The 27,907-nt window shown below is 38.3% G+C and overlaps 1 protein-coding gene across 1 annotated transcript in view; it reads left to right on the top strand.

Moving 5' to 3' along the window:
- Positions 1-6,487: 6,487 nt before the first annotated feature.
- Oprm1 (opioid receptor mu 1) overlaps positions 6,488-27,907 on the top strand; it is a 46,776-nt gene continuing 25,356 nt past the window's right edge. Inside the window, exon 1 of the mRNA XM_070010410.1 lies at positions 6,488-6,900. Within this exon, the coding sequence (XP_069866511.1) occupies positions 6,608-6,900 (293 nt within the window). The 5' untranslated portion in view covers positions 6,488-6,607. The remainder of the gene's footprint in view (positions 6,901-27,907) is intronic.

Below are 27,907 nucleotides of genomic sequence, written 5' to 3'. Positions count from 1 at the left end.
TATTCATATACCTATTCATGGCATCTCTCAGAAAAAGTAAAGACAAGTGTTTGCTCATTTCTTCTGGGTTCAGTTTAGCATTTTATTGCTGATGCTCAGAAGTATGCATCGAGATTTTTTCCTCATAAACAACCCGCCTCTGGTTAAAAGTTTTTTCTCTTTTTATGTTCCATTCTCAATAATTCTCTTATTTTTTTTCTTTCTGACCCTGCTTATTGACAATGGGGGAGTCCAAATCTTATTCTAATCATGATAAATACAAATAGACAAAGTATAATTATATTGTCTGAGGAGAAAGCATTGAATATTCTGTGTTAGCAGAATGTCACTCTGATATGCTATTTGCAGAGCCCCTGAAACAGACCCATGAAAATACTGCATCCCCAGAGCAAGAAAATCTTTTCTTTTCAATCTTCTATATTCCTGGTACAACAAAGTGTTTCTATTCATAAGAACCACCTTCCTGGAACATGTTTTCACGGGATAGACAAAAGGGAGCACATGAACAGAGGGAGAAAAGAGTGACCAAGCATAGTCAGGATATTTGATGTACATTATATAAAGGGAGAAAAACACCAAGATCAGCAAAAGGGACCTGGCAGAGTAGGAGACTAATCAAGAAATAAAGGTATGAAGACAATAAAGAGCATCGAGAAGAAAGTTTTCATAAAATAAAGGTTTTTGATACCAACAGAACTAACACTATGTATACCCCATATTCTTAAAAGATAAATGCCACATTTCAATGTATGGAGGGAAGAAAGGTTGTGTGACAAAAGAGACTGAGGAAAGAATTGGGGTTAGAAATAAAAACATAAGTATCAGACTTAATGAAAATGGAATAACCTAATGGCATTCATGTCGCAGTAAGAAGGTCTTTGTACACAGACAGATATGCAATGTTTTGAAATCAGCTAAAATGAAAAAAGTGCTGCCTAATGCTTTTTCTGTGATCTGAGGTCATGAAAGTTCAGGGAGGAGAAAAGGAATCATAGAGAGGCAGAGTGAACAGAGTCATATAGAAATAAAAAATGCCCAGCAATAAGATTTCAGAGCAGGATGTCCATGGCTCATGTTGGTCATCATAACTACTCAGGAGGCTGAGCTCTGAGGGTCACTGTCCCAAGCCAGCCCAGGTAGGAAAGTCTATGAGACTCTTATCTCTGATTAAACACCTAAAAGCTGGAGTGAAGCTGTGGCTTAAGTGGTAGAGTGCTTGCCTTGAGCAAAAAGAGCTACAGGGGGACAGTGCCTAGGCCCTGAGTCAAACCCCAGCGCTGGCGCAGAAAGAAAGAAAGGAAGAAGAAAGAAAGAAGGAAGGAAGGAAGGAAGGAAGGAAGGGAAAGAAAGAGAGAGAGAGAAAGGAAGGAAGGAAGGAAGAGAAAGAAAGAAAGAAAGAAAGAAAGAAAGAAAGAAAGAAAGAAAGAAAGAAAGAAAGAAAGAAAGAAAGAAAGGAAGGAAGGAAGAAAGAAAGAAAGAAAGAAATTTCCATTATCATTGGTATTTGGGGAGTACAAAGGATCAATTTTTCTCAGGAGTGATTTGGGAGCACTTTACCTGGCATCCATATATCCATGCCCCATGAATTCATAGATAAATGAAAGCATCTTTATAATGGTCATCATCAGTGGTTCTGAGGATGTAGTCTATCAATCCTTAGGGATCTTTAACACATGTTGAAAAAAACAGCAATGTCTAAATGTTTTAATAATAGTTCCATAAGGTTACATAGATGTTCCTCTATAGCAAAATTTGAGTGAGTATGTAAAAAGGGGTTGAGAACGTGTGGGATTGAGTGGTGATTCTACCCTGGACTGGTGGCCACTGTGTCCTTCATAGACTAGTATCCACAGGACAAGGAAAACAAGTTCCACCTTAAGAATGTTACACACGGACCAGTGGAGTGGAGTGGAGTCTGGGCTGTGGTTACAGTATTCGTAGGGTTTGGTGGGAGGAATGGAAAGAAGGGATACACAGAGTCCTATGTCACAAACTACATTGGGATGCTCACCCTAAGTAAAAGCTCTCTGTGATCATCTAGGCTGTGAAGTGAACTTCTATGGGATATGATTTTTATTTGAAGAGTGACTAAAAGACAAATTAATCTTTTTTCCATAAATATGTTTGTCAGATATATTCTTGAAAATGAAGAAAGTGAGTGTGTATCACCTCAAAGGAAAACTAATAGTGTTTACTCCTTAATGACAAAATACAAAATGGAAGGTGACAGGATGGAAACTTGAACATTGTCCTCCACTATGAGCTTGAAGGAAACCCCCCATGTTATGAGAAATTTCCTATGAAACCGGTGGTGATACAATGCAATGTGTTAACATTTCAAAAGTGACACAACTCAGTGAATCAACACTTCCCAATTGGTCAATGCATAACATAAAACATGACAAACTCCTGGGTGAGTAGCAAACTCAACACACAAGACAGACAAAAGGAATAGGGATTCCACAGCACATGAAATTCATTGCTATCTTTTCAGTTGCTGCATTCAAACTAACTTTTAAGAAAATAACACTTGCTAAGTTTGAGTTTTGAATCAAAGGAATATACCCACAATTTTTTGTATAAAATACAAAGTTTCTCTCTTCTCTTTTCAAATCACATATGAGTAGATCCACATTTTTCCTCCATTTTTTCATAAATGTCAGCCAAACAGCCTATTACATCTGATTGCTAGAGTCAGATATAAGAATCCAACTATCTTTTTATATTTTAAGCATTTAAAAGAATTATACAGTGTAAATAATACCATTCTCACGAAATATTTTGTCATCTGAGGAAATATAGTTTTATTCCTAGAAAACTATATATGGCTATATATAACAGATTTATTATTATTTTAATGAATTGATACCATTTTTTAATTTCTCAGTTTTAACCTGTCACATAATAAATTGTGATAGAAACAACCTGCATAAACAGAGTTTTCTGAATCTTTAAATTTTTCAATGTGTAAAAAAATTCTGAGAATGAAAAAAAATCTGACAGCTATTTTTAGGTTAAAGTTGACTTACTAGGTTAATAACAACCTCTGGAAATTGAAAAGCAAGACCTTAAAAAATGAGGACCTAGATTTTTAAGGAAGATGTTCAGATCTGTAAGTTATCTAATGAGTTGTTTACATGAACCATTCAGTTTACATGCTACTTACTGTTGGGCCCTAGAAAGTCAATTTTGTACCATTAAATATAGTATGATAGTTCCAACAGTTCTTGCTAATTTCCAGGCCTCATATAATGAAATATAAAAATCCAAATGGCAGAGGACAAATACTTTCACATGCACATAGTTATGTAAAAACCCTTTATAGTTGATTCTCATATGCTTAATTTATAGAAGAGGAATCAATTATGAGAAAGCATGTTTACATAAGCTTTAAGTTACAAGAAAATGAATAGTAGAGACTGGATTTTAATATAAAATCCTGGATATTTACCCCATCCTAGATTCCTCTCTCAAGTTTATTAGATTGAAGTTGATAAGGACTCTGTTTTGACTAATCTATTTTTCACAGATACATGAATGCTACCTATTCTACTTTATTGAACAAATTATGCTGTGACATAGTTATCAAGTATATTATATGATCATGTGACATACTTATTTTCTCATTCGTAATACACATTGAAATGTTAGGCAACAGAAAATACTTATGGAAATATATAACATGCTCTTCCAATGAAGCCTTGGTGTCCTTTTGTTTTGTCAGTACTGGACAGTGAGTTCAGGCCCTTGTGCTTGCTAAGCAGGCACTGTGTTACTACTTGAACCATGCCCCCAGCCCGGGTGGCCTCTTTTTGTCTGAGCCTCTAATCACTGTAATTATGTCACACATGGTATTTATGTCTCTTTCTCATTAAAGCTGTTAGTCATGTGTTCCATTAATGGCCACTTAAAAAAAAACCAAGATGAAGCTATTAAAGTAAGTGGAGGAAGATGGCAATTATATGAATAGCTAAGGCCAATAAATTTGGAGTATAAATGACTTTTAGAACTTTCCTGGGATCCATTCATGTGAACTAAATGCATTACTTTACAACAAACATCTGATGGAATATATTTTATGATATGGGCTTGATAGCAATACTAAGTCTAGACTGAAAGATAATAAATTATTTGTTTCCTATTTAAAAAACTGAATCTAAGCAAGAAACATCAACAAAAAGAGAGCTACCCCTAGAGATTAAAATGCACAGGCTCCAAGAAATTAAAGTTTACAACATCAGAATCCAGGTTATATTAAAAAAAACTAGGATTGTAATAAATTGACTCATTTATACACAATATATCTCCTTTTATGGCACACACAAGCTTTCACAGTACAGTTTAGGCCTCATTGGTAGTAAATATGCAATTATGGAGAAAATTAAGAAATAAGAGAAGCTGGATTTAAGGTCATTTTTATTATTATATGTTGTGCTGTATTGATTTTTTATTTCTATGTAGCTTTTCTTTGGGTTTCTCAAGGCTAGCTATATCTATCTATATATTTATATTTACTTATCTATGAAAAATATATTCATACACTTACATTTTAATATTATTAATATTAACTTACTTACATTTTCTCAAGCTTTATATCAAATGGATTCAGTATCAAGGTATAAAACACTAAAGGGATAATCCTTTTTCTCAGTGAATGTGGGAAAAGTATATAGTTGAAAAGTATATAGTTGAAACATAAAGTTTAGACTCTTACTCTGAAAGTATTCTATGAAAAGTATTGTTTGGTGAGGTAAAGTAATACATTCAAAGTTATACAGCTGAAGTAATCTGTATCACAAAATGGTTTGACTCCAGACCAGGACTTACTGAACTGTGTCTATCCGTATTTCACATGAAAAAGCAAGTATACATTAGCTCATGTCCTCAAGGGGCTGACCAAATGAGAAGCAAGATCTCTGCATGGTGCACACGTGTTCATGCACGTCTTCAAAGGAGACACATGCAAATGTATTTTAGTAGTGTCTGGGGTGTCTGTGAAACACTTTCTTGCTGAGATGATCATATCCTTTATCATAAAAAGGATAAAAACAATACTGAACAAAATAACCTATGGTTAACACAATTTTACCCATGAGTTATCTATTTTGAAGGCAAACACCTAAAAAAATAGAATTAAGTATTCTTTTGAAGTTTCCCTCCTCAAAACTACCGTTAATTTTCCCCAATTGAGAGTATTTATTTCCCACGCTTATGACTAAAAAGCCACAAATATGCGCACACATAAGCACATAAGGGCTGAGTTATTTCAGAATTGGAGTGAACATGAGCAAACCAAAAGCAAAGCAAAACTTATTCTGGTTGTATTTAGATTTTTACTTCTAAAACAGCAACACCAGTACACTTAGAAATGAGGTCTCATTGTTTTTCCATGCAACAGTAATCCTCAAGGCTTGGAGTCAAGACAACGGGGTCGTACTTCCTCCTGGAGTTTCTACACTGGACAGCAAGCCGAGACGATGCAGTGGTCTGCATCTTCACACCCTTCTTCGCAGAACTACATGTCTATTAAAGAATTCTGAAGACAAGACAGAAGAGGATCCAAACTCCAAGCGGGTTTCTGAGATTGAAGACATGGAGGGTCAGTGCCATCTTCCGCGGGCTTTACAGGATCTGCAATCCCCTAATTTCTCTACCCAGCTATCCGGCCTCCTCCTCTCCAGGGGGTGGGGGAAATCAGTTGTAAATAGTGGTAGGTCCTGAACTCTAAGCCTTGGGGACAGGAGGAGATTGAGGAACAGGCCCCCTCCACTGCCACTGCGTTCTTCAGGGTTTTTGTTTTGTTTTGTTTTGTTTTAAAGAACCGCTCTGGTGTTAAACAGGTCTGCTGAGTGGGAACACTGCAAAGCTAGTGTCCCGTGTCTCCGATGTGGGAAACTGAGACTGGCAGGCCCCGAAGAGGGGCAGCTCCTCTCCAGTTTATTTCAGCAGAACGAGAGGGAGAGGGTGCAGGAGTTGAAGGATCTCTGGGGTTGGGCCCAAGCCAATAGCTTTTCCAGCCGATTGTCAAGGAGAAAGAAGGTAAGGAAAAGCACGAAAGCAGTATTGAGTGATCCAGCCCCCTTTTCTTCTGCTTGCCTTATTGCTGCTAAGGAGCTGCCTGCCGTCCCCCCCCCCCCCAAAACACCCCCCCCCTTACAACTCCTGTCCTCCTTCTCCCCCGCTCCCGCCCCGTTGGCTGTCTTTCCACCAAGAGTCCTGAGCGAGGAGACAGAATCCTTGGATTACTTTGCGCAAGATCCACCACCGCTCTCTGCTCCCTCCTCTCCCAGCCTCCGGATCCCGCCTCCCTCGCTCCCGCCCGCCCGCCCTCCCGTGCGCCCCGGCGGCGGTGCGGGGCTGGGCCGGGCCTCGGTGTCCTACTCGGGTGGGAAGCGGGGGCTCCAAGCCCAGCTTCATGTCAGATGCCCGGCCCGCCCCGGCTGCCTGACGCGCGCCTCTCCGGTTCCGCCAGGGTTTGGCTCAAGAACTAGCGGCTGCGGGGAAAGGAGGCTGCCGGAGCGCCGAGAACTCTCCAAGTGCCCGGGCCCCCAGGTCCCACCCCGCGCCCCGCTCGGGTCCCCGATCCGCGCCGCAGGCCGTCAGCACCATGGACAGCAGCATGGTCCCCGCCGACGCCCGCAACTGCTCCGACCCCTTCGCTCCGCCGTCCGGCTGCTCTCCAGCCCCGAGCCCCGGCTCCTGGGCCAACCTGTCCCGTTCCGAGGGCAACCTGTCCGACCCCTGCGGTCCCAACCGCACGGAGCTGGGCGCGGGCGACGGCCTGTGCTCCCCGGCCGGCAGCCCCTCCATCGTCACGGCCATCACCATCATGGCCCTCTACTCCATCGTGTGCGTGGTGGGGCTCTTCGGAAACTTCCTGGTCATGTATGTGATCATCAGGTAAGGAAGCCTGCCCCGAGGCTCTGAGCTCAGCAGTTCCAAGGCGCTGGGGGGGGGGGGGGGACCAGGGGACCCCCGGAGCCCAAGGAGGGAGGATGGAGGAGCCGCCAGGGAAAGTAAACTGGGAGGTGGAGTGGTCGCCGTGTGTATGTGAGCAACGACTTTCTCGTTCGGTTTGGGGGGGGGGGGCGTTCTCCCCCACTCTTCTCTTGAAAAAGAATCCAAAATTCCCCAAGCAGAGAAGTTTGTTTACCGAAAGCCATAAGGATTTGGACAGAGGAAGGGAAGAAAAGATGTCTCGGGGATGTCCCTTACTCCCAGACAAGGGGGTTCTCAGGACCCTCTCCTACCCTGGTCCCTTTGCTCCAGCTGGGGAAACAAGAGGATAATGAGGAACGGGGTGGGGTGGGGATTCTAGTTAGTTTTCCCCAATTGAGGGGCAAAGTGTTTCTCGGTTGCTTTTAGACATGAGCCTGGCCAACTTTCTTCCACCTGCTGGTTTAGGATGTACCACAGCCCCACCCCTTCTCCTCCCTTGTCAGAGGAGCTTTTAACCCACTCTTCCATCCACAGTGAGGACAGCCCAGGGTAGGTAGAGGGAGTTTTCTTGATGTGCATCCATGTCAGTGCTGTTGTAGCAAACCGGACCCTGTGGCTGCTTAGACCAGTTTGTAGTTGGAACTCGGTCGCAATCTGCATCTGGAATTGGTGGGGTGGAGGCCTCCAAAAGTTGGAGTGAGTTAGGAAAGAAAGGAAGGAGGAAGGGGAGGATGAAGAAGGAAGGAAGGAGAGAAGGAGGGAGGGAGGGAGAGAGGGAGGGAGGGAGGACCAAGGAAGGAAGGAAGGAAGAAGGGAAGGAGGGAGGGAGGAAAAGGAAAGGAAAGGAAGAAGGAGAGATCTACTTAAATTACTTCGAAAAAATTGCAGTTCACTCTCTTTTTACTCAAATAGTCTAGTTCTGGATGAATTTGACAAAGTAGACAAGTTCTCAATATGGATGATGGATGTTGATTGTGATGGCATATATGCATATATATTCAAATGCTGCTTTTGTTAAAGTGGATAGATTTTTTTAACTTTTTAAGATTGCTCCTAATTTGAGTTTTTCTTTAAGGGTGATGTGTTCAAAGTGAACATTCACTCTCGTGTTTATGTACAATATGTACTTCACCTATTCCACCATTATTATGGGTTTTGATAAGGTTTGCCAATCATCTAACAATCATTTCCCCATTTTGATTATATTATCAAAGTGCTGCAAATTGCTTATAATTGTTCTTTTGGCTCATACGTCTTATTTCTTTAATTAATGGTTGTTAGAGAATAAAGCTAATTCCCCTAATATTGTGATGAGGAATAAGATCAGTAGTCTCCGAGAAAATAGCGAACAGCGCCATCTACTGAGAGGAAGGCTGATAACATGAAGAAAATTACAGGAAGAATTTTCGAAAATTTATTTTCTGTAATCGAATACAAAGATTCATGATAGTGATAGAGATTAAAAAGACAAGTTTCATACTGTGGTTGTGTCAACAGACCTTATAATTAAACATTGGCTTTTTGAAGGGAAAATGTATTTACCACTTTCTTGAAAAAATTTATAGTGTTATGAACTGGAGCAACTAGAAGGGAACAGAGGTTATATGTACTAGATTAGTAAACCAAGGCCCAGAAACTATAAACACACTGTCCACAAACAGATACCTTGTAAGCTCAGTACCAGTGAATCTCTTTTAGAGATTCAAAGTTGTTAGGGTAGCAAATCATAATATAAATTAATATAAATTAACGTATTAGACTGACAGATGGGGCTTAGTTTGCAGTAATCATTCCCAACAAACAAATGACTCCAAATTTATGTGTGGAATCAAAGATGTTAAAACAATGAAACATAAATTACCAGCGCCTAGAAACCCTGCCTTGTGAAACACAGTCTTTTTATCCCTTTTATCACTTCTCTTTGGCATTATTCCCTCCTCATTTTTCTCAACTTCAGTTCATGTTTTTCTATAAATAGAGATGCAGCAAAGCAGTAACTGGCTGATAAATAAGCAGTTTGGTCTTATTCCAGTGGTTAGGAGATTGCTGGCTGGGCAAGACGGTTTTAAAGGCATTCCTGTTGACTTTCCATTCGCTTGAAGAAGCAAGGTGACACAGAGAACATGCCATTAGGCTTTCTGTTCTGTACCCTAAGTCCTGATGCCATGGAGTGCTGGTGGAAAGGTCACCCCAAACACCCACCTGCGGCCTGTGGCAGACGGAGGTTCAATTCTAAGGTCAGAAAACTAACTGCCTGGGAAGGCAACTATGACAGAACAACAGACGGTTCTGTGACAAATGAAGGGATGGGAACGCATCAGAGGACTGATGCTGAGGGTATTGAAAGTGGCGGTCTAGGAAGTAGAACTTGCATTGCTAAATGATCAGCCCAGGGACATTGTGGCTTCTGTTTAGAAAGATGGGTGTGACACTGTGTCTGGGGCCAATTTCTTTCCACTTTTAAAGATGCAGATAATACTACTCAATGGTCAGGTAGTTAAAGTTTTCTAGCCAGTTCAAGATAACATTGATTCGAATGTCTTAGTACACTGAGTGAGTCATGAGGGGTAGATGATTATAGCAACAAAAATAACTGTCACTGCAGGTGCTGTGATTAATACTTCTTTGTCTCCCAATGCCACCACCATCTCACCTTCATGAACAATGCGTTAAACAAGTGGAATTCCTAAACAATGTTGTTCTAGAGAACATAAGTAAGCAAAAGTGATACCGTCAGACTGTTAGATCTGCAGATGTAAAGCCTACATGTTAAAGGATAGAAATGTTATACATAACCATCACCTCCACATGTTTGCTTTTTATTATGGCTAAGTAGCACTACATATAGGTTCCAATTCAACATGTCAGCTTATAGGACGATGCATCCTGACCAATGCCATCATGGCAGTCTACGTACGCATATGATAATGGAAGCAGGTATTAAAACAGATGGGAGGCAGAATGATGCAAGGGGTGGCATTGAGCAAAGTATTTTTTGCTCTAAACAAAAGAAGTGGTTTCAGGACAAATGTACAAACTACAAAGATTTGACAAAATATGGTAATAGAAATATTGCAAAAACTAGCAGTCATTTTCAAGAGGACGATGCTGGTTCTCAACAGAATTGGCTATCAAAGAAAAGAGCATTTTAAGATGTTAGATGTTGTTGGCATTTTTCTTCCTCAAAATATATTGCGGTTTTGGAAAAGGGTTTGGTTATCTGATACTGCCCTATATAATTAATAAAGTAATCATGAGATCAAAGTGTGGCAAGTACAAGACCTAGAGTTCAAACTCCAGCATTCACACACACACACACACACACACACACACACACACACACACACACACACACACACACACACACGCAATCAAATATAGTTTAATCAGAAGTAGAAGAGTTTTTATTAATTTAAATGATTTTTATTGTTATTATAAAGGTGATAGAGGGACTACAGTTACATAAGTCAAGTAGGGAGTACATTTCTTTTTGAACCTCCTCCCTTGTTTTCTCCCAGTTTTTGTTTCCCTCCTGACCCTCCTCCCCTACAAATTGTAAGTTCATTTTCAGCACAGTGTCTGGTGAGTGTCACTGCTGTGTTTGTTCAGCTGTTGTCTCACCATTTCTACGGTATAAGAGTTTCAGAATCATTTTAGAAGTTACTTTTACCTCCTTGGGCTACATAAGCTCTGGTGATCATTTACACATGCTGTTATACTTGAGTTTTCTACACTCTTTTCTATCTTTTCTTTCCTTCTCACATTTTATATTTTAATAAGTCTCCCTTATTAAAAACTAATTATGACAGTTTTTTTCCATGAAAGCAAAATTTATATTGTGGATTGATAGCAAATCATAAGTTCAGCTACACCTATACACACAGATATACACAGGAAATAGACAGCTACTCTTATAATGGGACTAAAGAGACATTTAATAGTTATTCCAGAGAGTTTTCATTATTCATCATAGTTGTAATCTTTAATGTGATGGGACTTGCTGAAGTGCGAGTACTGAAGCTTTCCTCCATAGGGAAATATAAGACTGGGTTGCTGCAAGCCTCAGGTTGGAAAATAATCACCAACTAATCAATATACAAATGGTTGCATGTTTCTTATGCAGTATTCAGGCCTGAAAGCAGCTTGCATCAGGCTTATACAACACACATGCTTTTTGTAGAAGATCCGACACAGTATTCTTGTGTGTGGAGACACCAGACAGCACTTGAGCACAACACAGGAGACCAGTGTGCATCTGTGTGGATGGAGCTGAGGGCTGGGGATGTCTCAGAGATGGAGGGGGCCAGACTGAATCACCTCCTCACTCTTCCGGGTTGGAACCACGTTGAGTGAGCGCTCCAATCTTCCAGCTTGTCACTGTGCAAGAAGGGATTTAGAAATGAGAAGAGGAATTGAGAGGAAGTTTCACATATAGCTAAAAGACTTGCTCAAGAGGGAGTGGGTGTCTCAAGACAGTCACACCACTCAGGATTTGGGAAGGCAACGAGGTGATCTGTCACAATGACTCCATCCTACAGCTCAGAAGCAGCTGTAGACAGCACAGAAATAAGCGGCAACAACTGCGTTCCAGTGAAATCTTAGGTAGCCTCTGCAATTTGAATGTTTACTAACTTTTGTATACCTTGAAATATCCATCTTTTGATGTTTTTTGATCCATTTTAATATGTAAGATTATCTTGAGCTGACAGATCGTGGAAAGAAGCAATGAGTTAGGTTCACCCATGAGTTCTCATTTGAGAAACACTGATGCATAATGTCCTAAATCAATTTATATTCATGCAGTAGACACAAATTATATCCACAATTGTAACATATATATCTTACATATACATAGATCTTATATATAAATGATATATATCATATATATAGCTTATCTTCTTAGATAATTCTGATGACATGTTATTTAACAAAGAAATGCAAAGTATTTTGTTAAAATGACCTGCCAATAGCAAGAAGTATTTTTAACCTCAGAAAATAACAAAGGTGCAATTAATCAAACCGACAGTTTTCCTGGGTTGTTTTGGCAGAGAATATTGCACTTCTGGAGTTGATGCTTACATTGGATTCCAATAGCAATAGCCAGGATTCTCTCTATACCTCCCCAGTCTCACACTTTAAACCCCAAACTCTTCCTTTCCCCAGATGATCAGATGAGTGTTTAAAAAAGAGAGTGTTCCTTAAGAATTTCATGCTCTTAAATATGTTATGAGGCTATCTTGATTCTGTGCAATTTTCTGAGCTTTCGTACAGTATTTTTCTCTTCAATCACTTGGAATCTTTTAAGAAGAATTTAAACTGTCATCTGAAAATTCATATTAACTCCTTAGCAAATGTGGAATCTGTTTTTGAAGTCACCTGTGCCTGCTCGGCAGCAGTACTTCACCCATCCCAGACACCAAGCCGCAGCTTCCTCTCACTTAGTCTCTTTATGTCATTTCAAACGCGAGAGTTTATTGCTTAAGCCTTTTCTTTCTTTGTCTTATATAACTTGTTCTTTTTTTGGCAGTTGTGGGGCTTGAACTCAGGGCCTGAGTGTTTTTGTTCAAGGCTAGCATTCTAATATTTTGGCCACAGCTCTACTTCTGGTTTTCTGGTGGTTAATTTGAGGTGTCTCGTAGACTTTCGTGCCAGGCTGGTTTTGAACTGTGATCTCAGCCTCCTGCGTAGCTAGGTTACTGGCATGAACCACCAGCACCTGGCTTAACTTGTTAATATTTTAATCAGTTGGGTTTGTTTTTTATATAGTTATCAAAGTTTGCTTTGAAAAAAATCCTCTTTAACAACAAAAGAGGTGGTAACAATGCTCGACAAGAAATGTACTCACTCCCTTGCTCACGTAACTGTATCCCCTCTGTACAGCATCTTTACAATAAAATAAAACTTAAAAAAATTTTTCTTTATATTTTAGAACTCAATCTGTCCAAGTGAATTTAAAAAGGACATGAGAGCTGGCCAAGGCATTATAAGGATGTCTGTGCTCTCTCCCTTGGTTCTTGCAGTGGTTTTCCTCAGTCACTTCCCAGAGACTTCCTACCTGGATCCACATCTTAAATTCAGTCCCTGTCCATCCATGTCTAAATGACCATGCTGTTGATCAATTGTGTTCAGAGGACCCATTCTGTCATGCACAGAAATTCTCTTTATTAGCTAGATAGCCATCAAGCAGAAGTTTACTAGAAGCCCTAAGTAAGCTGAAGGAGAATTTGGACTGGAATAGAATTTAAATTCTAGAAAGGAGTTTTACCTGACAAAATAATCAAATGTGTTCGAACTTCTAGTTAACTCATAGAAAATCACAAGTATTTCTTACAACACACTTAAATGCGTAGAAAGATAAGCCCCCCTCCCCGCTCCCATTCCCCAGAGCTTCCAGAACAGCGGTTGTTACTCCATCACCAAAGAAGTTTGAAAAAGAAGAAAATCCACCAGACAATGGACCAGAATTTCTGGCAATCACTCTTGGTCATAAATACCTGAAAAAGTGTTTCTGTGATTCCGATAGCAGCCACAATCTAGAAATGTAGAAGCACACATCTGTATATGTATAAAGATATACATATATGTATGTATATATGTGTGTCTAGATAGACAGACAGAGAGATAAATAGATAGATAGACAGACAGACAGACAGATATACTTTCCTGAGTTCTTATTGTCTTACTAGACTTACAGGTTAAAAGAGAAAATGATTACTCTAAACTAGTTTAGCAATTTTAGAACAGAACAATTACTCCACCAACATTATTTTCATGTTTTAGATGATTATATCTCTGCTATGACTCATCATTTGAACAATGGAAGTGTGCTCCTCTGTCTTTTGGTTGGTTTGTCTTGTTTTTGAGAATAGGTCTATGTATAAAACCCAGACTATCCTTAAATTAGTGTATACATGAAAAAACTGAGTTTTATTTGGCAAGCTTTAAAGCATCTGTCAAACTTTAAGAAGTTATCCAAAAAAACCAATAAACTTATATTGCCTTCCAGAAATTATATGCTCTGGATATTTAAAACTTTCCCCTAAATGGGATACATCAGCTTTCCTAAAGGTAGATAGAGTTAAGTATACTAGTAATAAAACTGGAATGAAAGCTGGGCACCAATGGCTCAACCTGTAATCCTAACTACTCAGGAGGCCAAGATCTGAGGATCACAGTTTGAAGCCAGCCCAGGCAGGAAAGTATGTGAGACTCTTAACTCCAATAAACTACTCAAAACAAACATGGTAGTGGCATTGTGGCTCAAGTTGTAGAGCACCTAGCCTTGAGCAAAAGAAGCTCAAGGACAGCACCCAGGCCCAGAGTTCAAGCCTCAGCATCAGAAAACAAAAACAAAAAACTGGAATGAAAGATACATCTAAAGGTTTTCCCAGGGCTGGGAAGTTGGCTCAGTGGTAGAGAGCTTGCCTGGAGTCCACGAAGCCCTGGGTTCAATTCCTCAGCACCACATAAGCAGAAAAAGCCAGAAGTGGCGCTGTGGCTCAAGTGGTAGAGCGCTAGCCTTGAGCTGAAGAGCTGAGGGACAGCTCCCAGTCCCAGAGTTCAGCCCCCACAACTGACAAACAAACAAACAAACAAAAAAAGGTTTTTCCTAGCCCTAGCCACCAATCAACTTAAGAATTACTGTCCTAGGAATATTAACTGTACTTAATCTCACCTGTGTGTGGGGTCCAAATTAAATAAAATATGTTAAAATGTCTGGTAATTCTGAAGCAATATGCAAGATTAGTTGCTCATGGTTCCTCCTTCTTGATTCATGCCATCACTGTCAGAATGTTAGCACTCCAAGCTATTGGCAGTCTCTAAATCATATTGCTTATTACAATATTTTAATTGTAGTTCATCTTTCTAGTACAAGTTCCACAGAGACAAAATGAGGTTTTGTTTATGTATCATTGTTATTGTCATTCTCTTCCTTCCTATCAACCTTTTACAATGTGCTGGTCTATTCCAAAGCCATTCTGTTGATGACTGTAATAAAAAGGAGAAATTCGAAGGACAAACGTATTTGATTCTCTATCGATGGTAAATTCAGGGGAGGAAAAAGATGTTTTTAAAATACAAAATAGCTACTTTTTGCTCTAAATCTTTTGTTTGTAAGTTGGTGCTGCAGTAGAAAGTTTAAAAGGGCATTTAGATCTGTCTTGAGAGTATGAGTGGCATGAAACTCCTGTTGGAGTTGGTCATTTGAGTGAGAGGAAATCCCTCGGAACAAGGGCTGTCTCTGAACAAGAGATTTGAAATTCTAGGCATTTCAAATTCCCTTCTATGGGAAGTGATCCCTGGTTGATTCTGATTTTCTAATCAACTTAAAATTGGCCAAAAGAGGGAGGCCTTCATGAAGGATACGATTAGTAGCCATTCATAATGGAATTCTCCAGGACTTGCAGACCAATGTCTGTCAATTTCCAAAATCAAGACAGTAAAGCATACAAATGAAATAGGTTCAGTGAGGAATCACATCCTGAGACTTCCATTGCCTCCTGGGACCTTAAGGTTTTCCAAGTACAGAAGCTGCAGGGAAGAAGAGATCAATGGAAAGGAAGGCCTTCTTTGAGTCTGCACATTACTGCATTGAAACACTGGTTCTGTGCCAAGGAGAGGCTGAGCTTTTCATGGGGGAGAAGGACTAAATGTTAAATGAAAAACATTGCCAGCAGTACAACCTGCACATCAGCAGCTAACAATGCTTGCCAAGAAGAACAAGGAAAAATATTACTGGCAGTATAATTTCATGCTTATTCAGCCCCCACGAGCTCCAGAAAGAAAGCAGCCTGAATGAAAGTCGGTATGAGTTTGTGTCTTGTAAGACTGATGGTCTAAAAATCAGTAAAATAATGGCACCTATTAGATGTAGACACCACAGATGGAGATCCATCAAATAATCTTTCCTTCCAATGACAAAAGGAAATTTCACTCACTTCTCTACATAAGAAACAAAGCATATCTCCAAGGCCTAAAATTGTCACCTTAAAATGTTAGAGAACTTTAAATGTCTCATTGTACTGAATAATTGGATTGGCATGCAATCTTTGTGAGTAATCAAGGAAGAAGGTGGTAACCAGACAAATGCTAAAGATTGAGTGTATTTGATTTTCTTTTTGTGCTTGTACTGAGCTTGAAATCAGGACCCAGCACTCTTGCTCACTTTTGTTTAGCTCCTGGCTGGCTCTCTTCCATTTGAATCATGCCTCCCATCCAGCTTTTTTGCTGGTTAATTTGAGATATAGAGTCTCTGGACTTTTCTCTGGCTGGCTTTGGACCCTGATCATCACATCTCAGCTTTCTGAGTAACTAGAGTGACTCATGCTAGTAACTAGAGTGACTCATACTAGGAGTATCTAAATATTTGCTACAGTTGTTGAATACTCTCTTTCCATTTCCAGATACAACCATAAACATAGTTCTTCCTCTTCCCAATGGTTCAGCTTAATGACACAAATAAGCCACTTTACCAACTGATAAATGTCCAAGGGAGGACTATCACCTACTGCGTGTCCTTTCATCTACATCATTAGATAAACCTACATGTTTCAAGGTTGATTACAGCAAATTACTGTAATTCATTTTCCTCACCACACAGCCCCTCAAAGACATGAACACTAATTTGGGACTTTATTCCATTTCACAAAGTGGTTTAAGGTGTTATTTTACATAAATAAGACAGAAAAAATGACTAGGAAAAAAAGCCTTGGTTCATTTTTTGTAAAAGTGAATGCTACCAATCAGCTTATAAGTATTTTTCTCAAAGTAGATTTCATAAAGATTGTACAACTAGTAAGAGTCTTTCAAGAGAATACTAGAGTCTGGATATAAAGGACTTGTAGGAAATAAGTCTCAAGAATTATTTCAGTTTTTTGTGACAGTACTCAGGTCCTCATGCTTTTGTTCAGCTTTTTCACTCAAGGCTAATACTCTACCACTTGAGCCACACCTCCTTTCTGGCTTTTTGCTGGTTGTCATTAGTCATTAGAGCCCAGAAAAAAAAATCATTTCCTTAGGACATTTGTTAACATGTTACTATGTTGAAACAATGACCAGGCTATGTATAAAATACCTGACAAACAAGTGCAGGTAGAAGAAAGATCCAAGTAGAAATCAGAATTTATTTTGCTTTTTATTTGTATTATTTTATGTAAATTAGGATATAAATAGTATAGGAGAAATTAAATCCTACCTTTAAAAAAAAAGATCCATTATTGACAAAGAAAAAAGTACCTCTAAATAAAGACATCACCTTTCTATAAATGTAGTTCCACTAACCAAAGCCCGAAGAGCAGCTAAGACATGTGAATCATGCTAATGGTAAATATGCTCCTATGAAGATGCCATGTTTTACTCATACAGTTTGACATAAAGTTTATATTCAAAGATCAACATGCTGGTGAATAATCTCACTGAAACACGTAATTGTAGAACTGAACAAAGAGAACTTAGTCAGTGATCCAGGTGCACGAGTTGTCTGTATCAACACCTAGTCACAAAGTTAGCATAATCAAAACAAGAGGAATATTTGAATAGACTCATGAACCTGGGCTTATATTTAAAGGTAAATAAGTATAAACAAAGCAGCATATGGTCCCTAGCCATCTGCCTTGAAGAAGAGACACCTGCTTTATTAAGCTTAAACCTATGATTAGCATCGTCATCATCATCATCACCATCCGCACCCTCACTCACGTTTACTGAAAGTTACTACATGTCAGACTATGTACTGGCAGCCCCCAAATACTCTACTGTTTTTCATTTTGCCATTCTTATACCAAGTATTTAAAGAAAGCGCTAAGAGTTTCCAATTTTCAAAACTACAGAGTTAAAGTTTTAGTAGTAAGCCCAAATTTGTCTAGCTAATCGTTGATGGATCCAACAGTTGGTTTAAGATCTATCGCAGAGCCAGCCTGGACTCCTCGCAAATGTCAACACTTGGTTGCACCAGGAGAGATTTCCGAGCCAGTCATTGAAGGTTCACTTGGAGGTCTGCCAAGTATGCATCTCAGCTTTCTACATCTCACTTCCCAGAATGTTCCTTGCCAGGCAACTTTTCTCTTACTGATGGACTCCATTTTGAAGAAACGAGAATGAAGGAAATAGATGTGTCTCCCTCCACAACTCAGAATCTGGAGGGTTTTTGGGGGGGACATATATATGAGTGTGTTTGTGTGTGTGTATGTGTGTGTGTATATATATATGTATATATACACACACACATATACATGTATATATATATGTGTGTGTGTGTGTGTGTATATATATATATATATATATATATATTCAGCTGTGGCAGTTTCAACTGACCTTTTGTCTCAGGCTAACTGGATCTAGGTCTCTAAATGAGCCTGCCTTTCAGCCTTGAGAATGGAACCCATTAATTATTTGTGGAACTACTAATTGCAGAAGTTCACTTCTGATGATAGGTGTTTTCATACTCTCTCCCTCAGCATCATGTCTTATGCTACAAGTGGTGGGTGTTAGTAAGTCGTGTCAGTGAGAGGATTAGGAGATAGTTTCCTGCCAGATTCCACGCTGAGCACTGATTTCCTGTTCAGGCTTTCTACACCTGTGACTCCTCTGAGCAGCACATGGTCTTTGAATTTCCATTCCATGAACAATCCCTATTTGTTTATTTATTTATTTATTCAGAAATCTCCAGTTCAGACAATGGAAGTACCTCATGAAAGAGATTGTTGTTTCTCTCCTCATTTATATCTAGAATTCGACAGAATAACCAATAGTTCTGAGCATAGAGTTTGTTTTCTTTTGAGTTCACTGAATTGATTATAATATTATGCTAATATCACCTTTATTTCAACCCTTTACATTTTGATGTTCTGCTTCTAACAAGTGACAATAATCAGGTTTAGAATAATCTTCCCTCAGACTTAATGGTTAAAAGAAACCGGGAGTTCTCAAGAGTAGAATCCTTAGGAAAGTGGTAGCATTGGTTTGATTTGGGAAGAAAAAATACTTTTCTGAGTTGTTTTCCACATGGCTGTTGAGAACAGAAACCAAGTTCTCTCATTCTCTGCCTTTTCCTTCATCTAAGCAATGCATCGATGAGGGGCTCTGGAAGACAAGAGTGACTGCCAGACACGAATCTGAACAAACAATAAAATCTGTAGGAACCAGAGGAGAATCACCTTGGAACAAGAGGAAGAGCGTTCCTCAAGGATTTCACTATTTAATTTAAAGAAAGCCATTCCACCCTGCGCCCTGTCTCCATACTGAGCAAAGCACCAGATGGATAGGATGGCGCCGAGCTCTCTAGAATCACTGCCAAGTAGAAGTAGCCAGGCATATCAGTGTTCCACTAGAGAGCTTAAATACAGCAAAGTCAGGCCAAAAGTACTAAAATCCTCCCTTTCACCCATCACTTTTACCCTTAAGTCCCTACCCACCCCTTCTCCAATGGCTGATGGGTCACTTGTGAAAAGGTTGGAAATGTAGCCTCTTCAAATTCCAGACTATTTCTTCTTATAGACTATTCTGGTTCATTCCACATTCCATGGCTATGGAGAAAAAATGAGAGAAGATGGTAAAGGGGAAAAAATGAGATTTCTGAGGTTTTTAGTACATGGAATTCTTTATAGCCTCAAAACTGAAAACTGACATCGAAAGAAGGGTTCTCAGCTTTAATTTTTCACCCTGAAAAGTCAGTGACCTTCCCTCTCTTCAAGAGAAGGAAAGCGGTGTAGTTATGACCACAGCCAGGGGAGTGTGATTTTCCCCCCAGAATATGGGAAGAAAGAAGAGATAATGTGCAATAAAGGAATCGAGATGCGAAAGAGGTATCACAGGTGCATTCACTGGATGACTCTGGAAATTTCTAGGCTACACCTGACATAGATGCTCAAAGCTCAGGATAAAGGAAAGGAAAGCCACCTTTACAAATACAAAGTCCACTGTCAGTGAGATTTAAGATAAAATGGGTAGTAAAATTGGTGCATTCAAATGTACTTAAGAGTGGTTATGTTTGTTTCTTGGGAACAGCTAATACCAGGATAATTGAAGAACTAGATTAACATTCAATTCCGGAAAACAACAGTAAGCAAGTCAATTTGGGGTTAACCATAAACTAATAATGGTTCTTTGTAACAATCGGAGACATAACACATGACAAAGTAGGCCAGGCAAATGACCCTAAAGAATATTTAATATTTTCATGGGCAATTCCCGTGCAATGAAAACAATTTAATAACCGCAGTATATCTGTCACCTAAACGTAGTTTAATCCTTCCAAGATGGCCTTATTTCCCTACATTTTGACCTAGTATCTAAATTGCCATTCTAACATCAATTGGTTCTAGTGTCTCTCTGTGTCTCTGTGTCTCTGTGTCTCTGTGTCTCTGTGTCTCTCTGTCTCTCTGTCTCTCTGTCTCTCTGTCTCTGTCTCTGTCTCTGTGTGTGTCTCTCTCTCTGTGTCTCCCTCTCTCTTTTGGTTTTAGTCTCTCTGGGACCCTTTGAAACAGGAAAGGTGCTCTCTCTTGAGAAAATAAAAAAACCACCTAAACTATGTTTTGTGAATTTAAGTTGACACAGTGTTGACACTGAAAAGCTTTTATGGTGAGCCAAAGTAATTGTGAAAATAACCATTTTGTGAAGAAATTCAAAAACATGCCTATATTCTTAACATAGTTTATCTTTTGTGTAAAGTCTAATATTTATCTTTAGAAAAAAATTGTGAAATATATAAATTGGGATTATACTGTTAGAGTAAGAAGCATAACAAACTCACCTCAGAGTTACCTGTTCATGTTAATAATGATTTAAATTCTAGTTTATTTATAGCTTAGAATTACTCCGTTTTTTAAAAGGACTGTGCAATGGTATCATGAGGAAAACTCAGAATTAATTATATGAGAATAAACAAAATAATAGAGTATACCAAAAGGCAGTAAATTTTTGCATTGGAGAACTTTTCCTATGAAATATAAACTGTAGTTATGCTTAGAGTTTTCCTATTTAAAATGTCATTCATGCATTCATTTATGACTAACAATGTTGTTAGTGCAAATGACTCCTTTCAAATTAAGGTTGGAAAATAACTTTATATTGATCTATTCATGCTACTGCACCGTAAAACTAAACTTTTAGCCTTTTTAAACTAATGGGTCTTACATACTTTGTGAAATTACTAGTTACTGAAGTCTCTACAGGGAATAGAAAATCCCTTCCAAAAATTCTCTCTTCTTGAAAATACTTAAGAGGGGAAAAAAATCTGCTTTCTGATTCCTAGAAAAATCCCAGGTCAACCTGATACTTAAATTATAAAGAAGTAATTCTTTATAAATCACAAATACATAATTTGGTATGTATGAAAAGCCACAGGAGCTAAATTATGTTACCTTTAGGTTTCCTTCCCTAGGCTCTAAGAGATTTTAGAAAGCTGTAGTTTGAAGGATTAATCAAATTCCAAACATTTAGATAGCAGTAGGTAATATGTCACCTTGAAAAGGCTAGTCAGGGAGTGTTAATTAACAGTTTGAGGTTCAAACTTCATGGATCTTAATTAAAGCCCTTTTTTCTTAGCATTGAATGCATTTTTATTTCCATTTCAACACTTCTTATTATATATCTAATATCTAATTCTATCTGATGTGTTGTGCTATTATTTAATACCATGCATAGTTATAACTCCAAGACACACAATACAACACACACACATACACACACACACACACACACACACACACACACACACACAACTGCAAACAAATCTCAATTAGAGTTACTTTGCTTGCATAGCAATCAACACCAGATGTTTCCGTATACAATGCATATATTAAATAATTTTGCCTTTGAAATTTACTCTTGCCCTGTTTTCTTTCCTTTAAAGTAGAGAAAGTAACTGTAGTTGCTTTAGCTACTACTAGGGATTTGTGAGCTTCAGGTTGAACAACTGTAGGTTGAGGAATATATGAACTTTACTACACCTTGTGAATCTGTTCATTTGTCATGCAGACAGCTCAGGTTTCACAGTGCCTTTACTCTATTAGTATACTATAATACCAAAGAGCACAAACTTTACAATGAATACAGATTTCAATTCTGTCTCTACTATTGTTACTTGTGTTACTCTATCTCATTTCCCTACCATTGTAGGGCTGGGAAGGTGGCTCAGTGGTAGAGTGCTTGCCTGGAATGCATGAGGCCCTGGGTTTGATTCCTCAGCACCACATAAGCAGAAAAAGCCAGAAGAGGTGCTGCGGCTCAAGTGGTAGAGTGCTATCCTTGAGCAAAAGAAGCTCAAGGACAGTGCCCAGGCCCAGGACTGGCAAATAGGGATACAGGTGGACCCATTGCAACAATGAGATGCACAAGACGTTATGTTGAAAAATGAACTTTACAACTTTGGTCGGGGGATGGGGGTGGTGGAGACGAGAGGGCAGGGGTGGAAAGGGGAAACAAAGGAAGAGGAGGCAACAATACTTGATAAGAAATGTACTCGTTACCTTGCTCATGTAACTGTAACCCCTCTGTACAGTATTTTCACAATAAAAAACTTATTAATAAAAATTTTAAAAAAAGGAAAGAAAAGATAAACTACCATTGTAACCAGTTTAAGCATGCAATGTAGTTCTAAGTATTCCTATCATCATGCTGTCTTTACCCCCATCAGCCTCCAGCACACATTTCATCTTCCATGTTTGGACTCAGTACCTATAAACTGCTTCCCTTCCTCTGTGGTTGCTATAACTTTGATGGATTGGAGGTGCCTCACACAAGCAGAATAAAACAATAGCTTTCACTAGTCAGTTTAATTCACACAGTACAAGGTTTTCAAGCAGTCTCTATGTCATAGAACATGTCAGATTTCTTGCCTCTTAAAGACTAAATAATATTCTGTGTGTCTGTACCAAATGGTATTCATCCATTAATGATCTCTGGTAACCCCTGTGCATGTTCTGGTCTGCAAGACAGACAGAACCTAGTCAAAGCATGCAAAACCATGGCAGTGGTGGGGACCAAGATTCTAGGCTACAGACAACTCACTGAAACATTAAAAACATCAGCTTATCAGCCACCACCATATTAGGCCTTCCTCAAGCCTTCTCAGCCTCCCTATTTGCTAAAAGCTGAAGGATTCTAATCCCTGTCCTCTGGGAATTGCACAAGAAGAGACAACAGACAACCTAACAAATAGTATTGACTTCGAGGATCATTCTCAAAACAATAATGTTGATTTAATTCTGTCACAAAGCAATGACATTAAGCAGTGTCATTTATTCCTAAGAAATGACATCAGGAAAGAGTCAAAGGATCTGGTGGAAGCACAACAAACAGAAAAGCTTACTCACAACTTTGTGGCAACAGAGCTAAAAAGCAACCTCACTAGGACTTCAGAATCAGTTACATTTAATATGTGCAGAGAGATGAGAGTAACATTTTCATGAAATAGGAAGAAGTGGCTGAAAAATTAAAAAATGATTATTAACAAGGAACAGATAACTGAGAACTCAAAAGTTGATGCCTGGTTCAATGTCAACACCAAAAACAGATGCTAAGCTTTAAGTTTGGTACACTAGGTTCAGAAGTAATCTGTAGTCTGCAGACTCTAAATATCTATAATATCTATCATGTATACTTGTGCTTTAGCTTCAAAAAGCTTCTACAAAAAGTTTGGTGTTATTACTGTTGATGTTTTATTTTAAAAAAACTAATATCAATACTCATGGCACTGTTCCATCCTATTTCAAAGTTTTCTGTTTATGGTTCCTTCCATATTAAAGAAATACCTATGAACATGCCACCATTTGAAGTGGTCGGTAATACAAATGTAAGGGTTTTTTTTAATGTATGGAGTACTTAGATCCTAAAATTGGTAATAGTTCCTTTTCTCTTAGAAGTCTTAAATTTGAAAGCTACTTCTAAGCTCCAAACATCAGGTCTTTAAAAGAAAAGCAAAACATGCTATCCATGAACTAAAAGGCTCCAGCTCTGATGAGCCTCTGATGCTGTTTTCAAAGTTCTTTGGTTCCCAAAACATAAAACGCTATGGATTTGAAAACAAAAAAAACTAAAATCACAGAAAATAATATTTAATTCATTATAACCTTTGGTATACATCATAGAAAACATGTAGCTGGCTCTAGACTATAATACACAAATACCATTTCCTACAGAACATAGAAGTCAAAGAAGCAAAGCACCATTTTTCATATAAACGTTTAATGAGGCAAGTGCTATTCATGTCCTAATGTAATATTTTCAGAAAATTAGATTGTCATAATTTAAACAAGAAGACACCAGGAAATCTGAAAACAATTGATCCAGGTCTTCCAGATACGTTAGAAGTATTTCTCAGTTTCTTTCTTTATCCTATCCCCAAAGGAGAGGCATGGAATGTGTCCTGAGCTCTTCACCACCAAGCCCCGCTTTCAACTCCAGAATGACGATGGGAAGAACCTTAGAAACGTGTTTTCTCTCACATGTGTATTTTAGGCCCTAAATACAACTTTCCATGTAAGCACACACAGAGGCATATGCATGTATACATGATCAAGATGACAAATACATACTATACACATTGGAGAAACTTGATGGAGTTAACCTTTGACACAAAGTAAATATCAAGAAGCTTCCATGAGATTGTAAGTGGGGCTAGTTAGAGAGGATGCATGAATGAAAAAGGAAAGAGAGGACCAATACAGCCAGGATACTCAATGTATTGCTATTGATTTCTTATTTATTCCATTGTGCTCTGATGAAGCACAGGAAATTATTTCAGTTTTCTGTATTTGTTAAGACTTACCTGGAGTCCTTAGAGAAGCACCATGGGCTACTGGAAAGAACTTATATTCTGTGGCTGTTGGGTGGATCATTCTGTAGCTATGTTAATCCCATCTGATCAATAGTGTTGCTCGTGTCAGACATTTCCTTGTTGACTTTTGCCTGGATGACCTATTTACTGATGAATCTGTGACAATGAAGTCACTCACTATTATGGTGTTGGGGTCTATCTGTGCTTTTATGTCCAGTAGTGTTTGCCTTATTAAGATGGATAGGCTGACATATGATGCATATATAGATATATAGATATATAGATGTGTTATGTCCTTCTGATGTTTTCCCTTTATCAATAGGAAGCAATCTCCTTTGTCTCCTCTCACTAATTTTGGTCTGAAGACTGCTTTTCTGATGGGAACACAAATACTTACACTTACTTTTAGTTTCTGTTTCTTAAGATCTTTTCCCTTGTTTTTACTTTAAAGCTGTGTTTTTGTCACCAAAGGACATTTCTTACAGGCAATTAATGCATGGTTCTTGTTTTTCCTTTTTTCAATCCAATCTAATCATTTGATTAGAGAATTGAGATCATCAGCATTCAGAGTCATTACTAAAGAATATCTACTTATCCCTGCCTTTTTTGTTTGCTTGCTTTGGTGGAACTTTGTTATTCCTTTATCTCATTTGTTTAACATACTCATATAACAAGATTTATTCTTTCCTATACTTTCATGGTTGTGTTCATCTTGTTTGACTGTCTTCGGCAGCACTAATTTGGTAATTATGAATCTCTGGGGTTTTTATCATTTTTTTCTTTCTCAATTATGAGTGATAGCTTTGCTGGGAACAGTAGTCTATGGTCATATTATTTCAGGGTTTTAAATAAATCATTCTTTGCACTCTTTGGTCTTAATTCTATTGAGAAACCTTCTGTTATTCTTATGGGTTTCTTTTGGAAAGTCTTTAAGGATTCTTACTTTCTTACAGCTTTCAATATCCTTTCCTTGTTCTCTAAGACTTTAACCATAATATGTGATTGGGTGCCTTCTGGTCTTATGTGTTTGCAGTTCTGAAAGCTTTTAAATCAGAATGAGTGTCATATTTTAAGATTTAAGATGTTTCTGCTATTGTTTTATTTATATCATTGTCCTGAACTTTTTCTTCTTCCATGCCTATGATTCACAAGTTTGGTCTTTTAATGATAAACCTAGTGATCTAACATGTTCTGTTGGGACTTCTTTAGTTTTCTTTTCTTTATCTTCATCTTCATGTTCTAATAAATTTCTACCTTATCTTCAAGACCTACTATTCTGGCTTCAGTTTGTTTCAATCAACCTGCCAAGCACACCAATGAATTTTTTTTTTACTTTTTCAATTTTTAATTTCCAGAATCTCAATTCGATTTTTTGTGTGAATTTTATGTTTATTTAATTGCTTTTTAATGTCCTGCATTGTCTTTCTTATATTTCATTCAGCTTTCCATTTGTGTTCTCTTGGAATTCATTTGACATTTATGATTTTTTCATTTAAATTGATCATTCTTCTAATTGTTGTTTTTATTGGAGTCTGATATTTCACCCACTTCCATATCATTAGTATTTGTTTCTATAAATTTATTGAGTTTTATTAGAGTATTTTTGCTTTTCTCCCCATATTTCTTGTGTATCAAAACTAATTTTCAGCAAAGCTCAGGCTGAGAAAACTAACTGACCTTCCTTATAGAAGGGTCAGTTCTCTCTGTCTCTTTCTCTGACACACACACACACACACACACACACACACACACACACACACACACACACACACACACACACACACACACACACAACCGGAATGTTAGCATAGAATAAAAAACAATGGAAAAATCCAAACAAGTACTCATTTGGCCACTCACTTCACTGTCATAATAACTTGAAATGTAGGACAAGCACCTTATTCAATTTCATTTATCAACTCATCATGAAAATGAAAAGATGGATTTTCTCCATTAAAAATATGGATTTGAGGATAAGTTGACATAAAGGTCATGACAAGTACAAAAAGTTCACCTTTCCAAGTATAATGCTAAAAATATAAAGGGGGCTAATTGAATTTTTACTGAATTAATATATTTCTTCTTTGCTCAATTTGATAAAAGTCATTATAGGACAAAGAAAAATACAGGGAGAGAAGATATTCTTCTGTATATCCAATTGGTGCCATTGTGAACTAGTAAAAGCTGTTAATAATCTATTTGAATGGCACGCTGCAATATTAAGGCAGCAAAGTGGGTTGTAAAATATATTTGTCATCATTTCAACCTTCTATTGTCACTTTTCCTTCTAAACTGAAGTAGTGTCATTACAATTAAATGAATTAACTAAAAAATAAAGTAAAAGCTGGACTCATGTGGCTCACACCTCTGTTCCTAGCTACTCAAGATGCTGAAACCTGAGAAATTCAACACAAAACCAGCCCACAAATACAAATAAAAGGGCCTTTATTGCCAATTAACCAGCCTAGCTCAACTGGCAGAGAGCACCAGCTGCGACTGAAAAAGTCAAGCAAGAACAGGACTCTTTGAGTTCTAGCCCCAGCACACACACACACACACACACACACACACACACACACACACACACACACACACACACACACACACACACACACACACACACACTTTCAAAGCCAATCAGATGTGCAGGTATAGTATAGTTTCATTTAGCATGAGTTAATCAAGTCAATGATATTTTGAAAAGTAGCAATAGTGGTGGAAATAGTACCAAGGATCATTCTGATTCTGAAGACAGACAGAAATTATTTCATAGCCATGTGAAAAGAATGTACATTTCCCCTAAAATATTTATGTATAAAAAAAAGAGATTGCTGAGCTATCAAGAAGATGGGTTTCACAATGCCTCTTCTCCAGCACAGTATCAGTATTTTTATGAAATCATTTCCTCGGGTCAAATATTAAAGATCTGTGGTGAATACATTTAAAAAAAACAGTGCATGACACTTCATTTGGGGGCCCTGAGACCCAGAAGCTATTCAATCATATGTTAAAGAATGTTAAAAATATTTATTATGAAAATTCAGTAGAATAAACAGGAAGGAAGCAGTAGCTACTGAGCAGTGAGATCCTTAATTCAGGAAGTACACGAGATACACTCAATGCCAGAAAGGCCCCAGGAATCCAGATGAGTTTCTCCAAGAACCTGCCTTAGATCCCACCCACTCCACTTCA

Source organism: Dipodomys merriami, unplaced genomic scaffold (genome assembly GCF_024711535.1).
Source record: "Dipodomys merriami isolate MVZ:Mamm:240054 unplaced genomic scaffold, mDipMer1.0.p SCAF_8, whole genome shotgun sequence".
Lineage (NCBI taxonomy): Eukaryota > Metazoa > Chordata > Mammalia > Rodentia > Heteromyidae > Dipodomys > Dipodomys merriami.
The sequence above is the reverse complement of the archived record's forward strand: the minus strand, read 5'-3'. Positions and strand labels throughout refer to the sequence as shown.